This window comes from Rhinatrema bivittatum, chromosome 11 (genome assembly GCF_901001135.1).
Source record: "Rhinatrema bivittatum chromosome 11, aRhiBiv1.1, whole genome shotgun sequence".
In the NCBI taxonomy this organism is placed as follows: Eukaryota; Metazoa; Chordata; class Amphibia; order Gymnophiona; family Rhinatrematidae; genus Rhinatrema; species Rhinatrema bivittatum.
Window position 1 is genome coordinate 88,013,609 of NC_042625.1, and position 20,834 is coordinate 88,034,442.

Here is a 20,834-nt window from a genome sequence, read left to right on the forward strand (position 1 = left end):
TGTCACAACTTTGTTTAAAATTCTTCCAAATTAGTTAAAGGGATAATTTAACCCCTCCTGCACCTAATATATATCATTGCAGAATTCAAAAGCATGTGTTTGACAACATGGATATTATTAATTTCCAGTGTGCCTATGCTATAGCCCGTGTGCAACTTATTCGATAAGGCTAGGAATCAAGATGTTATGGCTTATTTGGGACAAAAGCAGAGGGAGGGGGAACTTCTCCCCTCCCCCCCCCCCCCTTCATCTGTTACTGCAGTTGAAAAGAGTGAGCAGGATACAAGTGCCAACTCTTGAAACATTCTGCCTCCATTCGTGGCTCAGCTTCTAAGAGCAGGTAGCAGCAGAGGCTCCGACAGGGTGACTCTTACCTCTGGTCTGGGGTTCCACAACCTCACCACAGGGTCAATGCCACTTGTTGCCAAGAAGCAGTAACTGGGATGAGGCTGGAGGCAGTTTACAATGGATTCATCTCCTTGCAGAACTCGCACAAGGTTTGTTGTTTCTTTCTCCCAGATGAAAAAGGAGCCATCGTCTGAACCGCTGACAATGTACTGGGCATTGCTGTGGAAGAGATTGCAGAGACCATTACGCTGGAGAGTGCAGACAGACAAAGAGCAGGCAGTAAGGATTGGGCAGATCATGTCCTTGTTACTTTTTTTTTATATTCTGCTTTTCAGCACTTCAAAGTGGATTATATTCAGGTTCTGTAGTTATTTCTCTGTCCCCAGAGGGCTCATAATCTAAGTTTGTACCTGAGGCGATGGAGAGTAAAGTGCCTTGCCCAAGATCACAGGGAGCTTCTGCTGTGGTCCTTGGAACTGGTCTGAGACCACCATCTCATTACACATAGGCCATCTTAGCTTAGCTGGGCTTTGATCACTACATTGCAGATCCTTTCAACTCTGGGCCACTGGGTTCAGTCACCTGAACTATCCCGTCCAATAACCAGCAGGCATCCCATTCTTCCTGCCACTGCAGGGCAAGTGACAGACTCCCAGCCCAGGCCCCCCAAAATGAGCACCGGCAGTGTACCTGCCAAAAAAGTTGGCCTCTTTGATGTCAGTAGTGGTATTGCAGTGACCGCAGTATCTGTGTTTGTAGTCATAGCTTCGCTCCCTCAGCACCATTTCATCCTCTGTAATGGAATCTTTCCGCCCAGTCGCTCGCACCCGAATAGAGTCTCCGCTTTTCTTATCATCAGCTAGAAAAACACATACATTTCCATTAATTCTATATACATGAATACCAGGGACAGATGTTTACATCTGGTGATAGATAAGGGTTATGCATGTCCTGGTGACACTGCAGGGCAGTACTGAGAGACTGTTGTGCTGTTGCATAAACAAAAAACCCCCCACTAGTCGACTACACAGAAGGCATTAAAACTGTGCTTGCTTTCATGCTATGAATATGGAAACCTAACACCACTATTTAGGGCCTGGTGTAGGAGTACAGATTCATGTAATGGAATCCCCCACCACAGCTCTGCCAGTGCTCCTCCATTCTGACCTGCAGCACCCTCCACTTCCATGATTTTGTTACTTACAGTTGTCACTCTTTGAGAAGAGAGCGGCCTTGATATCCTGGTCTAGTGCATCACAAGCACTGCTGTGAGCCTGTTCAGGGAACTTCCCTTTAAAGTCGTCTAGACATTCTAATGCTTCAGCCACATACTTCAGCTCAAAAAGGCAGCGGGCTAAGCGGAAGTGAGCTTTCAGGTGCAAAGGGTTGAGAGAGATTGCCTTCAGGCAGTCCCGAAGAGCATCATAGTGATCCCCATCCCTGAAGCAGGAAAAAAAAAAAAAAAAGTACAAATCAGCATCAGATAAAGGAAAACTGGTTCCTACCTGCTAATTTTTGTTCCTAGAATACCACAGATCAATCCAGACAAGTTGGCTTTGCATCCCTACCAGCAGATGGAGGCAGAGAAACTTTTCAAAACATTAAGAACATAACATGCCATACTGGGTCAGACCAAGGGTCCATCAAGCCCAGCATCCTGTTTCCAACAGTGGCCAATCCAGGCCATAAGAACCTGGCAAGTACCCAAAAACTAAGTCTATTCCATGTTACCATTGCTAATGGCAGTGGCTATTCTCTAAGTGAACTTAATAGCAGGTAATGGACTTCTCCTCCAAGAACTTATCCAATCCTTTTTTAAACACAACTATACTAACTGCACTAACCACATCCTCTGGCAACAAATTCCAGAGTTTAATTGTGCATTGAGTAAAAAAGAACTCTCATTAGTTTTAAATGTGCCACATACTAGCTTCATGGTGTGCCATGGTGTGCCCCCTAGTCTATTATCTGAAAGACTAAATAACTGATTCACATCTACACGTTCTAGACCTCATGATTTTAAACATTTTGGTCGCCCTTCTCTGTACCTTCTCCATCGCAATTATATCTTTTTTGAGATGCGGCAACCAGAATTGTACACTGTATTCAAGGTGGGGTCTCACCATGGAGAGATAGAGGCATTATGACATTTTCTGTTTTATTCACCATTCCCTTCCTAATAATTCCCAACATTCTGTTTGCTTTTTTGACTGCCGCAGCACACTGAACCGACGATTTCAATGTGTTATCCACTATGACGTCTAGATCTTTCTTGGGTGGTAGCACCTAATATGGAACGTAACATTGTGTAACTATAGCATGGGTTATTTTTCCCTATATGCATCACCTTGCACTTATCCCATTAAATTTCATCTGCCATTTCGATGCCCAATTTTCCAGTTTCACAAGGTCTTCCTACAATTTATCACAATCTGCTTGTGATTTAACTAATCTGAACAATTTTGTATCACCTGCAAATTTGATTAGTCAAATGTCATTTCTTTCCAAATCATTTATAAATATATTGAAAAGTAAGGGTCCCAATACAGATCCCTGAAGCACTCTACTGCCCACTCCCTTCCACTGAGAAAATTGTCCATTTAACCCTACTCTGTTTCCTGTCTTTTAGCCAGTTTGTAATCCACGAAAGGACATAGCCACCTATACCATGACTTTTTACTTTTCCTAGAAGCCTCTCATGAGAAACGTTATCAAACGCCTTCTGAAAATCCAAGTACACTACATCTACCGGTTCACCTTTATCCATATGTTTAACTCCTTCAAAAAAGTGAAGCAGATTTGTGAGGCAAGACTTGCCTTGGGTAAAGCCATGTCTTTCTATATGTTCTGTAATTTTGATGCTTAGAACACTTTCCACTATCTTTCCTGTCACTGAAGTCAGGCTAACTGGTCTGTAGTTTCCCAGATCGCCCCTGGAACCCTTTTTAAATATTGGGGTTACATTTGCTATCCTCCAGTCTTCAGGTACAATGGATGATTTTAATGATAGGTTACAAATTTTTACTAATAGGTCTGAAATTTCATTTTTTAGTTCCTTCAGAACCCTAGGATGCATACCATCCGGTCCAGGTGATTTGCTACTCTTTAGTTTGTCAATCTGGCCTATTACATCTTCCAGGTTCACAGTAAATTCGTTCAGTTCATCTGAGTCTTCACCCCTGAAAACCATCTCCGGAACTGGTATCTCCCCAACATCCTCATTAGTAAACACGGAGGCAAAGAATTCATTTAGTCTTTCTGCAATGGCCTTATCTTCCCTAAGAGCCCCTTTAACCCCTCTGTCATCTAATGGTCCAACCGACTCCCTCACAGGTTTCTTGCTTTGGATATATTTAAAAAAGGTTTTTATTATGAGTTTTTGCCTCTATGGCCAACTTCATTTCAAATTCTCTCTTTGCCTGTCTTATCAATGTTGACAAACTTTTTTAGGTTAAACTGATTGTCCAGAATTACGCCTAGGTCTCTGACATGCGGTGAGAAATTTAGTTGGGAAGTGATTGATATGTTGGTTAGAACACTGTTGTCGTCTTGGGAGATGAAAAGAATCTCCGTCTTATTAGTGTTCAGGACAAGGTTAAGGCTGGAGAGTAGGTTGTTGATTGCTTGGAGGCAATTGTTCCACATATTGAGGGTTTTGGGTAGGGGGTCCTTGATGGGTATGAGTATTGTCCGCGTAGATGTAGTGGGTTAGCTTAAGATTGGTAAGGAGCTGGCAGAGCGGAAGGAGGTAAATGTTGAAGAGGGTTGGAGAGAGAGATGAACCTTAAGGGACACCCAGGGTGTAGCTGACAGAGTGAGATTCTTTGTTAATTTTGACCTTCCAGCATCTGTTATTCAGGAATGACTTGAACCATCTGTGTGCCGTACCAGAAATTCCTATGCCTGTGAGGCGATCTAATAGAATTGAGTGGTTCACTGTATCAAATAACACAGAAAGATCTAGAAGAGCGAGAAGGTACAGTTGCCTTTTTTCTAGGCTAAGGATGATGGAGTCTGATAGTGAAATTAAAAGGGATTCCGTATTTAGCAGTTTGCGAAAACCGAATTGTGCTGGAGCAAGAATCTTGTGAGCGTCCAGGTATTCTTATAGTTGCTTGACTATTTTTTCTAATAGTTTCGTGATGAGCGGTAAGTTGGCTATCAGGCAGAAGTTGGCTGGGTCAGCTGGTGACAGGTTTGGTTTCTTTAACAGCGGCTTGAGAATCGCGATCTTGAGAGCGTCTGGAACTAGGCCTTGTGTGAGCAAGCAGTTAATGATTTCAGAAATCGGCTTGGCAATGATTTTTGGGATAGAGATGAGATTTGAAGGTATTGGGTCAGAGGGGTGAGAGGATGTCTTGAGCAAGATTTTGATCTCCAATGAGAAAGTGGGCTCAAATGTTTCAAGTCTGGAGTCTTGCTGAATTGTAGAGTTGTAAGGGAGGTAGGGTTGGTAACTGTTTGAAATGAGCGGCGCTACTAAGTTGGTGATTTTTTTTTTCAAAGAATGTAGCTAACTGTGTGGCCTTAGTTAAAGCTTGGTCATCTGGAATAGTAGGTGGGGAAGATTTTGTAAGAGAAGAGACGTAAGCGAACAGAGCTTTGGGGTCAAATTGGAAGTGATGAATTTTTTGTGTGAAGAAATCTTTGTTCTGAGGATCGTGTTCCTGTAATGGTGCATGGTATCTTTGTAGGCCGCTTGTGTCATTGTGGAAGGGTTTTTACACAGTCTGTGTTCTTTTCTTCTTAATTCTTGTTTAAGGGAATTTAATTCAGATGTGAACCAAGGTTTCCTGTTGTCCATGTTTTGGGTGTAGTACTTTGGTGATTGTAGGGCATGTTAGATCTGCTACTTTATTGGTTATCTTGGACCATGAGGTAATGGCCGCATCTGCATCAGAGAGATCAAGATGATCTAGTTCTTTGGAGAGGCGAGAGCTGAGGTTGTCTAACGTGCACTATTTCCTGAATTGGATTGTGGACTTGTGAGTTCGTTGAGGAATGGTTTTGGTGAAGTCTAGAGTCGACGTAATCAACCGGTGGTCAGACCAGGGGATGGGTGTGCAGATAGGTTTAGCAACGGAGGTAATGCCATAGTTTAGAAATATTAGATCCAGCGTGTGTCCTGCTTTATGCATTGGACTGTCTATGATCTGTTTGAAACGCAAGTATTTAAGTGGGGAGAGAAAGATTTCACAGTTGAGGGAAAGGGGAGAAGTGTCAACGTGTAGGTTAAAGTCTCCCAGTATTATAGCTGGGACGTCGTAGTTAATTTGTTTGGCGATTCGTTCAATAAGCAGTGAGGGGTCAGATTCTAAGAGCCCGGGGGAGGGGGCCTAAATTAGGCTTATTTGAAGCTGTGAAGATTTAAAGAGTGCGAAATCAATATTTTCTACTGACTGAGTGATGAAGTGAAAGTCTTAGCTCTTTTTTAGCCATTGGGAGGAGGCTGCCTTTTTTTTTTTTTTTTTTTAAAGTCTTGGGATTGAGAAAATGTTATACATCTGCATGCGAAGTTGGTTGATTAGCACTGAATCAGTGGGTTTCATCCATGTTTCAGTAATTGCGCAAATGTCGGGTTTGGCGTCCAGAAGATAGTCGATGATGTGGGGTTTTTTTTAGTGAGAGATTGGGCATTAAAAAGTGTTAGTGAGAACAGGGAAAGGCCCAGTAGTTGAGTGATGGGGGGGGGGGGGGGGATCATGATAAGGATCAGCCTCTTGGGTTGAATGTTGGGAATAGTGGAGGGTTTGTAGTTTCGGAAATGGTTACGGATGATGGGGATTGGGAAGGTATGCATCTTGGCTAGAGGAGGTCAATGGATCCGCTGGACGTTCATCTGATGGGTGATCATCTGCTGACTGAGTCTACTGCAAGGTGGGTCTGCAGAGTGCGTCCGTTGAGTGTGACCTTTGAAATACCGTCTGAGTGAGTCTGTGTATCCTTATGTTCTGAGAGTCCACAAGTCTGATGAATGAGTCACCAGGGTGTCGGTCAGCTGAGTGAGGATGCTGGAGGAATGAATGAATGAATGAGAGTGCAGGTCTGATGGAAGAAAAGAGAAGAGAGTTAAAATGCTCTGACAGTGTTGCTCCAGGGCGCACGAAGGGGCATGCTGCGCCCCTTAGGCGCGTGACGCCTAGCGCCATCGAGCCCTTTAAAGGGCTCCGGTGCGCCTTGCTGACGTAGTCTCGGGCGCCTGGATGACCTCGGGTTAAGGAGGGTGGGCTTACCACTAATTTTCTGTATTTTTTGTTTTTTTCGGAGTCCGCCTGGGTTCGATCGGGTTAGGGAGGCTGCAATCCAAGCCTCAGGTCCACCTCCCCTGCCCTTATGAGGAGAGATTCTTCAATCTCTCCTCATAAGTCATTTGAAGAATCTAAATATGTACACCCTGGAGGAAAGGAGGAGCAGAGGTGATATATGCACCCAATCATGGAATCTGTCAAGAGTGAAAGTCTGTATCATCTCAGCTAGCTGCCTCTTTGCATTTGTTATACCTTCTGTAAATTGTTTCTCAATATTCATGCTTTTCTTGGTTTTGTGTCTTATGGACTTTTTGTTAAAGCATGGTTTAACTTTGGGAAGGATGAGATTTATAAACAATTGATATTCCCCCTACCCCCTTTACCGAGCTGGTCTTGAATTGGATTGCAATCAAAACTAAAATTAAATTCCAGTTAGAAATATTTTTAAATAAAAATAAATGTATGTCATTCACTCCTCTAATCGTGGCAGCATACAAGGGTTAACATACACAATCACATTATGTTAGTGTCATAGTATACAATTTGCTTTCAGATGTGATTTAAGTATCCCTTCCATCTATGGCTTGCCCATTTCAGATGGGTTCTCTGTATCGTTTATTAATTGTGGCCCCAGTGTAATAAAATGTCGGGTTTTTTTTTTTGTGGGTTTTTGTTTTTCTTAATGATGGGGATTGGGAAGGGTTTTAATGATCCAAAGACAATGACAAACCTTTTCAGTCAGAAAAAAAAAATAAAAAAAATCAGCAGAACCAGGATTCACAATTTGAAGCTCAAGGGAGGAAGACTCAGAACCAATGTCAGGAAGTATTTCTTCACGGAGCGGGTGGAAGATGCCTGGAATGCCCTTCCGGAGGAAGTGGTGAAGACCAGAACTGTGAAGAACTTCAAAGGGCGTGGGATAAACACTGTGGATCCATAAAGTCTAGACGTGAATGAAGAGTGGGTGGCTCATGGGAATGACGGCTACTACCTGGAGATAATGCCCTTATTCAATAAACACACACGGTTAATGCGACTCCAACATTGCTCTAAGCTTCAACGGCAAGAGGAAGTGTGGAAAAAAGGATTTGCATTTACAAAAAAGCAGAGAGTAGTTTGCTTGTTATGGTGGTTACTACCCCAAACCAAATAAGCCCGATACTTCACTTTCAATACATATCCAGCATAACTCTGCTTCAACAGCAGGGGGAATGAAGAAAAGTGGATCTATATTCAGACGACCACCAACAAGGACTGAATTACATAGTCTGGGTAAACAAATAAGCATGGGTGTAGCTTGCTTATTGCGGCGGGTACTACCCCTAACTAATTAAGCTAGATATTTCACTTAGATGCAGCTCCAACACTGCTCTCTACATTAATGGTGGGGGTGGAAGGGAAACAGAACCAAAAGGTTACTAAGAGCCAAGAGTAACAGATAAGTATGAGAAAAAAAAAAAAGTGCGAAACTTGCTGGGCAGACTGGATGGGCCGTTTGGTCTTCTTCTGCCGTCATTTCTATGTGAACAAAGGCACACCAGATTTCCCCAACATAATGAATGCAGGAAACTACAGAGCTCATGGCAAGATACAGAAATGCAGTTGATGTAGCACAAGTTGATGCTTGAGTAGTAAAGATGAAGCCTTGATAGACTAAGTAAAACTAAGCTCTCAACATTTACCATTACAGATGGCATCCTCAGTCCAACTCCATTTTTTTCCTAACAGGCTGATCCTGTCCTAGTTTTATCCTGCCTCATGTATGGACCTGGAGTTCAAACTTTCTCTTAAAAAAAAAAAAAAGAAAAAAAAAGGACTAAAGCTACAGGACCTTCTAATGCTATGGAAATAAAACAAGGATCAAATTCACTGCCTTGTAATGATCACTGAAATAAATGAGGTTTCTGCCCCTTGCTATGCCAGCAGGGAAAGAATCATGGATGGTAATTTACCTAAGCAATCTGGGTTGGATACACTCAGTCCCTGTTCCTTTGGAAAACAAATTAAATGATCTAAATGGATCCAGCTGAATAAGCTGTGAAATTTTAAATTACTCGCCCTTCCAAATCCAATGCGAGTTCCACTGCATGCACAGTAGGTATTTTCCTGCCCCAGAAGGTTTATAATCTGTATCGGAGGCAATGCACGGTGAAGCGACTTACCCAAGGTCACAAGAAGCATCAGTGGTAAAATGGGATTTAAACCCTGCCTTCCCAGCCCACTAGGCTAACTCCTCCAATTTAAAATGTTGCCGTCTCAAACCATGGGACATACAAGTAATTTGCCTGGAAATACAAACATTCTGCTGAAAGCTGTGTGGCTGCCCTTCCTCCACAAGGCACAGAGCAGGACTGCCCCCATGTGACAGAGCTATGCAGCAGCACCTTCCATTTCAGCTTCGTCATTAGTACATTTTCTGACCAAAGGACACAGATACACATTTAAAAGGAAAAGAATACAATGAAAATATTGGAATATATTTGTTATTGAGTAAAATTATGGGGACAAAAAAACAAACAAACAAAAACCCTGTCCCAATGAGCTTCAACACACAGGAGAATAAGCAAATGCTGTTATACACTGAAGCAAAAACAAACAACCAACAACCTGGCCTCCTAAATAAGGTCTCCAAATTAGGCACCTATTTTCAGCTGAAAATATGGAAAATTCCCATACATTTAGGGGCCTGGAAGTTAAGACCCTAAATTTAGGCCTGCTATTTGTTTGCGATTTCATACAGTGGGGATATCTCCATCATCCTCCCCTTTAAAGAGTAAAGCAAAGAACTTTTGTTTACTTCCTGTTACCAACCACTTCAGTTTGGGCTCCTAAAATAGGAAGGTATAATTATTGCACACCCTATGAGTAAAATCTGGAATGGCAAAGTGCTACCCTCTCCCCCGTCTTCTCTTCCCTGCAGTACAGATCCAGAGCAGGCTTAGTTTATAGACAGAAAGGAAGTGGAACGGTGGAGGGAGTGAGATGTCTTGGAGGCAGGGCCAGGTGCGATTTCTCTCTTAAAACCCAATCAAAGCCATGTGGCTGCCTTTGTCTCTGGGTAAAGCAGCTCCACCACTCTTCTCTGCTTTCTCAAAGGGCTGCGGGGCCATACATGATTCATGCAACTACTGGATCTATTCTGTTTCCTCAGGGGAGCCAGAACTGTTGTAAACCGCTGACTCTGTTCCACTTTCTTGGGCCCCAGAAAGTCACTCTGGGTTGTTCTGCCAGAGATTAAGCCCTCTGCTGACATCAGAGGCACTAATCTTGCAAAGGGAAAGGGTGACGTGGATAACAAAAAACTCAACTAAAGTCACAAAAGGAGTCCAGGAAAAAACAGTAACCTGAATGATGAAATCTGGAAAGCTATGTGCACAAATGCTCGTAGTTTGGGCAATAAAATCCCAGACCTGCAGGCCCTAATGGAGGAGGCAGACTTGGACGTTATTGCTGTCACAGAGACATGGTTCATGGAAATCGCATGATTGGGATACGGCAATTCCGGGCTATAACTTGTTAAGGAAGGACAGAGAGGATAGGAAAAGGGGAGGAGTGGCTCTTTATTTATTTATTTATTTATTTATAGGGTTTATATACCGGAGGTTCCTGTATAAAATACATATCACCCCGGTTTACAAGAAACAAGAACTATCGCTTCATTTAGCGGTTTACATTGAACATATTAACATTGAACATTTATGTCAGAAACAATATCCAAGCATCTGAGCTGCAAGGAAGATGGGGCAATGAAGAAGCTTTATGAGACAACCTAAAAAAAGATGGGGCATCCATTTTTATTGGAGTGGTTTACAGGCCTCCAAACCAAAAGGAAGAGCTGGACAGAGATCTGGTTGAAGACATCCAAAAGATGGGAAAGAAGGGAGAAGTAATGATCGTTTGAGACTTTAATTTGCCGGATGTAGACTGGAGAATCCCATCTGCAGAATCTAACAATAGTAAAGAAATAGTGGATGCCCTGCAAGGAGCTTTGTTCAAACAAATGGTAATGGAATCCACAAGAGAGGGAGCTATACTCTATTTAGTGCTCACTAATGGAGATAATGTCTCTGATGTCCAGGTGGGCGCCCACCTCAGCACCAGTGATCATCATACGGTATTGGTTTAATATCACAAAAAGGATACGGAAAAGAAGCACAAAGACCCAAGTTTTGCAGTTCAAGAACACAGACTTTGATGAAATGGGGAAGAACTAGTAGGCTGGGAGAACGAGAGAGACGTGGAACAACAGTGGACCAAACACCAAGGCAACTAATCTATATGTTAGAAAAGTAAAGAAAAGCAGAAGAAAAATGAAACCTATCTGGTTTTCAAAGGAAGTGGCTGACAAAATAAAGGCTAAAAGAACAGCGTTCAAGAAATATAAAAGATCCCAAAGGGAGGAGCACAAGGAAGAATATCTGGTAGAACTGAGGGAGACAAAGAAAGTAATCAAGACGGCAAAAAGTCAAGCGGAAGAAAGGATTGCCAAGGAGGTAAAGAGAGGTGACAAACATTTTTCAGAAACATCAGTGAAAGGAGAAAATTCCAAAGTGGTATAGTGAAATTGAAAGATGAATAGGATCAAATGTGTGGAGAGAGACGAAGAAATGGCAGAAATATTAAATACTTCAATTCAGTGTTCACTAAAGAGGACCCTGGAGAAGGACCATCGCTAGTTAACAAGAAACTGGTGGGGAATGGAGTAGATGTAACTCCGTTTACAGTAGAGAATGTATGGGAAGAGCTGGGGAAACTGAAAGTGGACAAAGCCATGGGGCCTGATGAGGTTCATCCCAGGATACTGAGGGAGCTTAGAGATGTGCTGGCGGGTCCGCTGTGTGACCTGTTCAATAGATCCCTAGAAACGGGAGTGGTGCCGAGGGATTGGATAAGAGCAGTAGTGGTCCCGCTTCACAAGAGTGGGAACAGAGAAGAGGCTGGTAACTACAGACCGGTCAGCCTCACCTCAGTAGTGGGAAAAGTAATGGAGTCACTGCTGAAAGAGAGAATAGTGAACTATCTACAGTCGCGAGAATTGCTGAACCAGAGGCAGCATGGATTCACCAGGGGGAAGATACTGTCAGACAAATCTGATTGACTTTTTTGACTGGGTAACCAAGGAATTGGATCAAGGAAGAGCACTCGATGTCATCTACTTGGATTTCAGCAAGGCTTTTGATAGGGTCCCGCACAGGAGACTGGTGAATAAAATGAGAAGCTTAGGAGTGCGTGCAGAGGTGGTGGCCTGGATTGCAAACTGGTTGACAGACAGACGGCAATGTTTGACGGTAAATGGAACTTACTCTGAAGAGAGCAGTGTTAAGCGGAGTGCCGCAGGGATCGGTGTTGAGACTGGTCCTGTTCAATATCTTTGTGAGTGACATTGCGGATGGGATAGAAGGTAAAGTTTGTCTTTTTGCGGATGACACTAAGATCTGCAACAGAGTGGACACGCCGGAAGGAGTGGAGAGAATGAGACTGGATTTAAGGAAGCTGGAAGAATGGTCGAATATATGGCAGCTGAGATTCAATGCCAAGAAGTGCAGAGTCATGCACATGGGGTGTGGAAATCCGAAAGAACTGTATTCGATGGGGGGAGAAGGGCTGATATGTACGGAGCAGGAGAGAGAGACCTTGGGGTGATGGTCTCTAATGATCTGAAGTCGGCAAAACAATGTGACAAGGCAACAGCTCAAGCCAGAAGAATATAGAGTAAGAAAAGGGAAGTGATAATCCCCTTGTACAGGTCCTTGGTGAGGCCTCACCTGGAGCACTGTATCTCCAAAGGGACAGAGACAGGATGGAGGCGGTCTAGAGAAGGGCGACCAAAAAGGTGGAGGGTCTTCATCGAATGACTTATGAGGAGAGAATGAAGAATCTTAATATGTACACCCTGGAGGAAAGGAGGAGCAGGGGTGATATGATTCAAACTTTCAGATACTTGAAAGGTTTTAATGATCCAAAGACAACGACAAACCTTTTCTGTTGCAAAAAAATTAGCAGAACCAGGGGTCACGATTTAAAACTCCAGGGAGGAAGACTCAGAACCAATGTCAGGAAGTATTTCTTCACGGAGAGGGTGGTGGATGCCTGGAATGCCCTTCCGGAGGAAGTGGCGAAGACCAAAACTGTGAAGGATTTCAAAAGGGGCGTGGGATAAATACTGTGGATCCATAAAGTCTAGAGGATGTGAATGAAGAGAAGAGGCAAGGGGGTGGCTTGCTTGTGGGAATGACAACTACTACCTGGAGATGAATGTCCTTATTCAATAAACATACACACAGTTAATGCGACTCCAACATTGTTCTATGCTTCAACGGCAAGAGGAAATGTGGAAAAAAGGATTTGCATCCACAAAAAAGCAGGAGAGTAGCTTGCTTGTTACGGCAGTTACTACCCCAAACCAAATAAGCCTGATACTTCACTTTCAATGCACATCCAGCATAGCTCTCTGCTTAAACGGCAGAGAGAATGACGAAAAGATGATTTATAAGAACATAAGAAAATGCCATACTGGGTCAGACCAAGGGTCCATCAAGCCCAGCATCCTGTTTCCAATAGTGGCCAATCCAGGCCATAAGAACCTGGCAAGTACCCAAAAACTAAGGCTATTCCATGTTACCATTGCTAATGGCAGTGGCTATTCTCTAAGTGAACTTAATAGCAGGTAATGGACTTCTCCTCCAAGAACTTATCCAATCCTTTTTTAAACACAGCTATACTAACTGCACTAACCTCATCCTCTGGCAACAAATTCCAGAGTTTAATTGTGCGTTGAGTGAAGAAGAACTTTCTCTGTTTAGTTTTAAATGTGCCACATGCTAACTTCATGGAGTGCCCCCTAGTCTATTATCCGAAAGAGTAAATAACTGATTCACATCTACCCGTTCTAGACCTCTCATGATTTTAAACATCTCTATCATATCCCCCCTCAGCAGTCTCTTCTCCAAGCTGAAAAGTCCTAACCTCTTTAGTCTTTCCTCATAGGGGAGCTGTTCCATCTCCTTTATCATTTTGGTAGCCCTTATGATCCAGTAGGGTTCTGCCCAATAAGCCGAGCCTCTGTATCTTTGACCCCTTTTCTGAGGAACCCTCGCCAGTCCCCAGAGCCCAACCTGCTTACCATTTGCGCTTCATGTAGGCTGCCGCACGGTTGCCGTACAGCATGGCGCTGCCGGGGGCTTTCTGCACAGCTTGGCTGTACAGCTCGATGGCTTGACTCCACTGCTGGCGGGCAAAGGCATCGTTGGCTTGCTGCTTGACTTTCTCCAGGTGAGGAGGAAGCTCCATCTGTGAGCTGCAGGGAGAAAAGGCACGGGAGGAGGATTGAGTGCAGTCCCAAGGGCAAACTGCAGGCAGGCAGGCAAACAAAAGCAGTTTCGGTAAAGATGGAGACTGGATAGTGTCGGAGACATGTGGGCAGGATCACACTGTCACCTCAGCAACCAGCTTCAGTAAAATAGCGGTCATGCCATTAAAACATTAAGTGTGAATGAAAATAAAAAGGTAATGTTTAAAAATATCTAATTTTCTTTGCATTGCAGACTATACAGTATTTCAGAAAGCAAAAAGAAAGCATTAAGTAAACAACATTTCTCCGTGTAGCAGGATGAATTTGCCATTATATGGGGTTGACGTCACCCGGCAGCACCAGACTCGTCTCTCCAAGCTAGTAGACACATGGGAATGTGGGCACTGCCTCTTCAGTCTCCTTGGTCTATACCACAGCTAATCTGGCTATATAGTCTACTCTCTAGGGAGGCAGGTGGGTATTCCATGGCTGGCTATAGAAAACACCATTTACAGTAAGCAAACTTGCTTTTTCCATCGATTTAGCAGGTTGAATTAGCCATGACATGTGTGTCTGTGGGGGGGGGGCCCTAAGCTAAGGGTTGCAGTGGAGCACTTACTTAGTATGCAACCTAGCCCTCACCATGGAGAGTGGACTACTGAGAGTCCAGACTTTGCAAAACTGCTTATCCAAAATGTACCGACAGTCTGAGAGGATATCAAGACAATGACATGACGTAAAAAGGTATGAATGCAAGACAAAGCTGCAGCTTTGCAGATATCTTCAATAGCTACTTCTCAAGATGCACAACAGAAGCAGCCGTAGCTCTCACTTGATGAGCCTTCATCGAGCTTGTGATCTGCAGTCCTGCTAAGGTGTAGTACTGAGGAAGGCACTCAGCCAGCCAATTATCAAAGTATGTTTGGCAACTGCTATTCCTCGTTGACTGGGATCATGAGACAAACTATTGGGAGGTTTTATGATGCAGCTGAGTTAGTTTCTTGTAAAAAGATAAGGACCTTTTGCAGTCAAGAGTATGCAGGGCTTTATCTCCATGTCTAGGAAAGAAGGTAGGTACTATGATGCATTGATGGATATGAAAAAGAAGAGCCAACCTTTGGGAAAAGTTTCAGATTAGTATGGAGAAGCACCTGTTATGAAAGAACTACATATATGGAGGATTGTGGATGAGAGCTTGGAGTTCCGACTTTAGCTGAAATCACTGCAACAAGGACCACCATCTTCCATGCCAAGTATTTTAGAGGAACTGACTCCAATAGTTCAAAAGGAGGTGACCAAAAAGGGAGTTACATTCTCATTTATTTTTTCAAATTTGTAGCCCACTAATAAATAGACCTTAGCGGGTAACAAGAATTACAAACATAACACAGTAGCTTTCAAACAGTATAAAAAAATTCCTAAACAAAAATTAAACAGATTAAAATCTTAACAGCAAAAAATTGCTAGTCATCAACCATAAGGCAGCATACTATAATCCCTCAAGCATAATAGGTCATACTCCATTTTTGGCAGTTCTGGGAGACTATTCCAAAGGGTGTAACCTGCAATGCTGGAAACTTAAGAACATGACTTAGCTAAGCTAATCAACTTATGTTTAGGGATCACCAATAATCTACGATCTGTCGAGCACAAATCATGAAGAGGAGGATAGTAGAAGACAGGTTGGGGGGGGGGGGGGGGGGGGAGGGAAGGCAACAAGGCCCTCAATGGCTTTAAAAAAAAAAAAAAAAAAAAAAAGTCAGAGTAAGTATTTATAAGAGTATTGAGACTGTGTGAACTGGAAGGGCTGCTGGAGTGTCTAGTTTTTTGGGGTTTTTTTTTTTTTTTTTTAAATCTTTATTTACAATTTTAATGTATTACCTAGTCAAAGACAAGGTTCCAACAAGAGAACATTGCACAATACAACATAACAAAGATCCATTATAGCACAGCCCAAGGTACAAACAAAATTGCAATCATGAATTTACAGGCACATATCCAAACAGAAAAAGGTCTCATGTCTAGACCACAGAGGTATCTACAGCTAGAAACGTATAGTAGGGCCCCCATATGACATTGTACTTAATCAGCTCATGTCGGAGTATCTAGTATTTGAAGCAGCCTTAAGAACTCTGATCAAGGGGTCTTATCTTTGTAGGCATAGACACCCAGTGCAGTATCCCTCTTTTCCACAAACAGAGTAGGTCAGATCCTCTGGTGGTGAAGTGTGGTCCAGATGTTCCAGAAGAGGATCAGAGTATGCTGGTAGGGTCTTCATCCAAGGCTTAAAAAAGGTATAGGGTTACTTACCCAGGACTAAAATGACAGAGGACGAACCAGAAAGGGCTTTTGGTTGACTTTGAGGAGCCACCTCTGGCCTGCTCAAATCAGCCGCAAAAGATGAAGAACCTCTGGGCAAAAGTTCTGATAATGAATGCACCCCTATAGGTGATATTGGGACTCCGGTCTGTGATATCGATGTAGCAAGAGTGGAGAAGAGAAGCTGGAATGTTCCTTACATCTCCTTGGTCAGAGAAAAACTCTGTACCAAATCTGCATTTGGTCAAACGACTGATGTGTCTTCTGGCATGGTGTAGGTGGTGGAACTTCCTCTTTCAAAACCAGGATAGGCTCTTGCATGAGAAGAGGTGGCATGTTACAATAAATAGTCCTATAGAGGTCACAGAGTCTGCAGTCTTCAGGTGACATTTCTCTGTCACTAGTCTAGATGGGGTAAGTGGCTTGGTTATTGGCGGCAGCAGGGACAATCTGACACCCCCACCCCCTACCGCCAATCTAGGATGGGCTGTATAGAGCTGTGTTGGCAAAGCAGCCTGATAAATCGAAGTGGATGTGGCAATGGAATTCCTTGGTTGCCTCGATGGGCCTTTAGAGACATGTCAAGGAATCCAGCATGGACAGACAATATTGCATTTGTTGCACTGGAGCTGAGCCTTGGGTCTTGCATGGTGCATCGTGGGATCATGTTTAGAGGCCACAGGCTTTTGTGGCATCCAGTGCCTAGATGCCACAAAGCATCTAGCTCCTCAATGTGCCATACACTGCTGGCATCTGTGGAAGATGTGTTGGGCAAGTCAATGCACTTAAAGTGCTTATGTTTCTTCAAGGCAGACTGCAATGGTTCCAGTAATTGATGCTGGGAGGAATTCAACCCTGTAGCTTCAGCCTGAGCAGATGGGGGAGCATTTTTAATGAGCTTCTGCTAGACTTTTCTGGTGCAGCAGATGAGGCTGCATTGCAAGATGATGACCTACTGTGATTGAGGAACTGCATAAACCGCTCCAATTTTAAAAGCCCTGGATCTCTGTGCGTGAAGACATCCATCTGCAAGCATAGCAGTTCCGCAGCTCATAATCTGGCCAGTGGCAAGGGATATAATGTTTCCTCAAATGTAACTCTTAAAACCACTCACTATGATAGCATTTTTTTTCTGCCTGATATGATAGAAGGGCAGGCCAAACTTTACTATTGAGTTGTAAAATATATTGAATAAAAGGAGACCAAGAGAGAGACTAAGCATCCACGCTGTGCTCTGACAAAAAAAAAGGACAGAAGGCTCGAAGCAAAACTTGAGTGGGAACGCCCACAGATGTTCAGTACAGCTCACAGCTCTAGTAAATAGAGAGAAATCCGTTCCGTGCTGCTGGATGATGTCACCCACATGTAATGCTGCTTATCGCTGGAAACCCCCCCCCCCACAAAAAACAAAAAACAAATTTCCACAGATGTTCTCTCATGCTACAAATACGCAAGGAGAATTCACAGCTCTAGAATTACCCTGGGTTTTAATTGCCTTGTAAAAAATGAAGAAAAATCGGCCTGCTTTACATCATCTATCTTAAACACATTCAGCCCTAGCATTAACTACATGTACACAGACACAGATTTAGGCACCCGTGAACACTCACATACTCTATACAGCAATGCATCTAGGTCTGGAATACATTGCAAGACCAGCAAGCGGGATGGAGTAGTACTTTTGCTGTGAAAGACTGCTTTCCCCTTTACCTTGACAATTATGTGCGCAAAACTGATTGCAGTGGGAGGTGAGGTTTTCACAAAAGCATGACAGAGAACACAAGCCAAAGATGCCCAATGGCTGCCCCCATCCCCCTGTGACAGCAATGCAGGAGTTGGGTGGGGGTTCCAAGTCTGATTGTATGAAAGACAGTGACTTGGAGAAGTGAAACAAGTTGTGTAACAAATTGGCTGGATGTACCAATATAAGCCTCCAGTAAGAATGCCATATAAAATGGGGGCAAAAGAGCCACTTACATAATTCTTGTCTATCCATTCAGCTACTATGAAAATTCAACCTGTCTGCAAACCATGAACTGACTATCCACAATAGTTTTGGTGTAATAAGGAACAGGGCTGGTGCATGGGTAGTAGGTGCCCTAGGCGACTTCTGCCTTGCACCCGCCCTCCCCTGTTCATGCTGCCCTCGCTGGTCTCAGGCCTGACCCCTCCTACCTCATTCGTGCCGCCCACTGTATACTTCTCAGGGTCATTCACAGCCCGACAAATCTCTACTCCTCTTTGCCACGAGTGGCTCCGCTCGCAGCACCACCTGGCTGCTATTCGGCGTCCCCTAAGGGTTGGCGCCACAGGCGACCACCTAAGTTCACCTAATGGACTCGCCGGCCCTGATAAGAAAGTGGTAGACAACCACTTCACAGTATGATTATTTTATGACAGTCTATATACATGGCGTCTGAATGTTTGATTAATCTAAGCATATGCAAACCAAACCAAAGTCTAAAAGCTCACGGATCAGGAGATCCCTTTCTTCTCTGTGTGATACACATGATATAATCAGAAATGGGACATTTAGAGTCATTTTCAAGACAACCCACATAACTTAGCATTTTGGCAACACAAGTTATTCCAATTTTTAAAGCAACTATGTGCAAAAGTATGCTTTGAACTAACTTCTCAAATAGCCTGCATGAAGTTACCACTTGCTCTTCGAATCCACACACGTTTTGCACTGCATTTACATGCACACTTTTTCAAATCAAAGTATGCATTCAAATCCCAACTCCACTCCTGGAACACCTATGCTCGGTGCACATAAAAGCATGCGTGGAATCTTGTTTAGGTACAAACCCGCCCGGATTTATAAGAAGCCATTTATGCATATTAACCCGTGCTCTGCACGCGTGAAGGGCTTTGAAGATTTCCCCCCCTTAGTTAGAAGAGGTTGGCCTTTGAAGTGGTCTCCTTACCTAATATGCGTTTTCCCCTCCGTCAATCGGAACCCGTTGCTATGGAGATGGATGCCGTTTGACACACCATTGGTTGACGTTTTCCCATTCTGCACTTCTGGGATTGCAACAAATGAAACAAAAAACAAAAACACACACAAACACCCAGTTTTAAACCATATCAAAAGGCATAGGCCACTCTAGTGCCTCCATTCAGTTAGGAGAGCCTCTTACTATAAGGGTGCACACAGAAAAGGAAATAAACATCAAAAACTAGAAAGTAAACAACCAAGCCTTCTCTTGTTGGTGATTTACTCAGTGAATCTCAGAACAAAAAAAAAAAAAGAGGCACTTAAGAAAAAACAAAAAAGCCACAGGGTTACACACTTCATGCAAGCTTAGAGCCAACACTCAGCTAAGTTTGTTCAGTGGCGTCTGCACACACAACAATCAGGCCGATGCAATATTGGCAGGCGTTAAAGGGGCGCTCATGATTGAGCACACGCTGATCCACCTCTCCAGGGTGCCCAATGCAGAATGTAAATGGGCTGTTGCGGTAAAAAGGAGGCACTAGGGGAAACTGCGTACCCCTAAGCGCCTCCTCAGCAGTGGGTACCCGGGAGAGGTGGCTATCAGCCGGTTAGGAAAACGGACCACAATTTTAAGGCATCTGTTTTCCTAACCTGAAGGCTGGCACTTTTTTTTTTGTCCCTCCGACTTAATAAATCGCCACGACATTAAGTAGGCTCCTTGGGCACACTTTTTTTTCCTGCATGGGGGAAATAGATAATAGCCTCATGAACATGCATTTGCATGTGACGAGCACTATTACTTATGCATGCGATTGGACGTGCTAGGTTAAGCGCGCACAGAATAGCATCGGCCTGATTGTGTGAACAAGGTTAGAGCAGCATGAATCACAGGCCCTTGCCAAAGCTCTGCAAGGGATCTAGATGGTCCCAATTTAGCAGTGATCCTGCTTGCCTAGTACTACAAATCCCAGAATGCATCAAGATTCAATTCAATAATAAAAGAAAGGTGTGTGCTCTCTACTTTCATGAGACTTTCCCATCCTGTTGTATGCTTGGAGCCACAAGGAATCCAAGTTTGGGGGCAGAAGGAAGAATGCTCCTGTGCAAGGATGTAATCTGTGATGAAAAATGAAACGAGGACCACCAATACAATAATGCTAAAGCAGCATTTCTCAAAGAAACCTAGACTGAAGCAGCAACAGAATACGCCTACATTAACTCCCTGGACAGAAGCAAGAAGAAGAAGAGGGAGAGCTGCTGTGAAGCACCTTCAACTCAAGAAGCAGTGCCCTGCCATGCCAGCACTGGAAGATGGCATCAGTCATGTTGCATGGTTGGCCAGAAGACCAAGGTCCAGCGTGGGGCTTCAGCCACAAAGCCATGCAGGAGGTATTCTCATCGGGCATCCCTGAGCAGATGAGAAAATTCTAAGGCAGAGCCGTCTTACTACCTCCAGGACCTACTGGTCCAACTCCTCGTAAAAGAGGGACCGCCTTCCTCCAATAGCCTCTGGAGAGGAGCGGACCAGCTCGCCTTCACTGACCAATCTTACTTCCGCCTCCCCCCTTGGGGGCCCATCGTCTGGCTCGAAAGGACAGCCGTCTACCCAAAATCTTTTTGCGCTGCCGCCAGCCTAGGGATCCTGCCAGCGCAAAACCTCGCTTCTAGGAATTGAGCTTGGAGGAAA

At 43.8% G+C, this 20,834-nt stretch overlaps 1 protein-coding gene across 2 annotated transcripts in view; it reads right to left on the reverse strand.

The window, feature by feature from the left end:
• WDTC1 (WD and tetratricopeptide repeats 1) overlaps window positions 1–20,834 on the reverse strand; it is a 71,489-nt gene that overhangs the window by 4,832 nt on the left and 45,823 nt on the right. For both annotated transcript variants that reach the window (XM_029570923.1, XM_029570922.1), the window contains exons 11-15: window positions 19,137–19,233; window positions 13,720–13,893; window positions 1,553–1,788; window positions 1,039–1,207; window positions 375–567 (exon numbers count right to left, since the gene is read on the reverse strand). In XM_029570923.1, coding sequence (XP_029426783.1) covers window positions 375–567; window positions 1,039–1,207; window positions 1,553–1,788; window positions 13,720–13,893; window positions 19,137–19,233 — 869 coding nt within the window. The remainder of the gene's footprint in view (window positions 1–374; window positions 568–1,038; window positions 1,208–1,552; window positions 1,789–13,719; window positions 13,894–19,136; window positions 19,234–20,834) is intronic.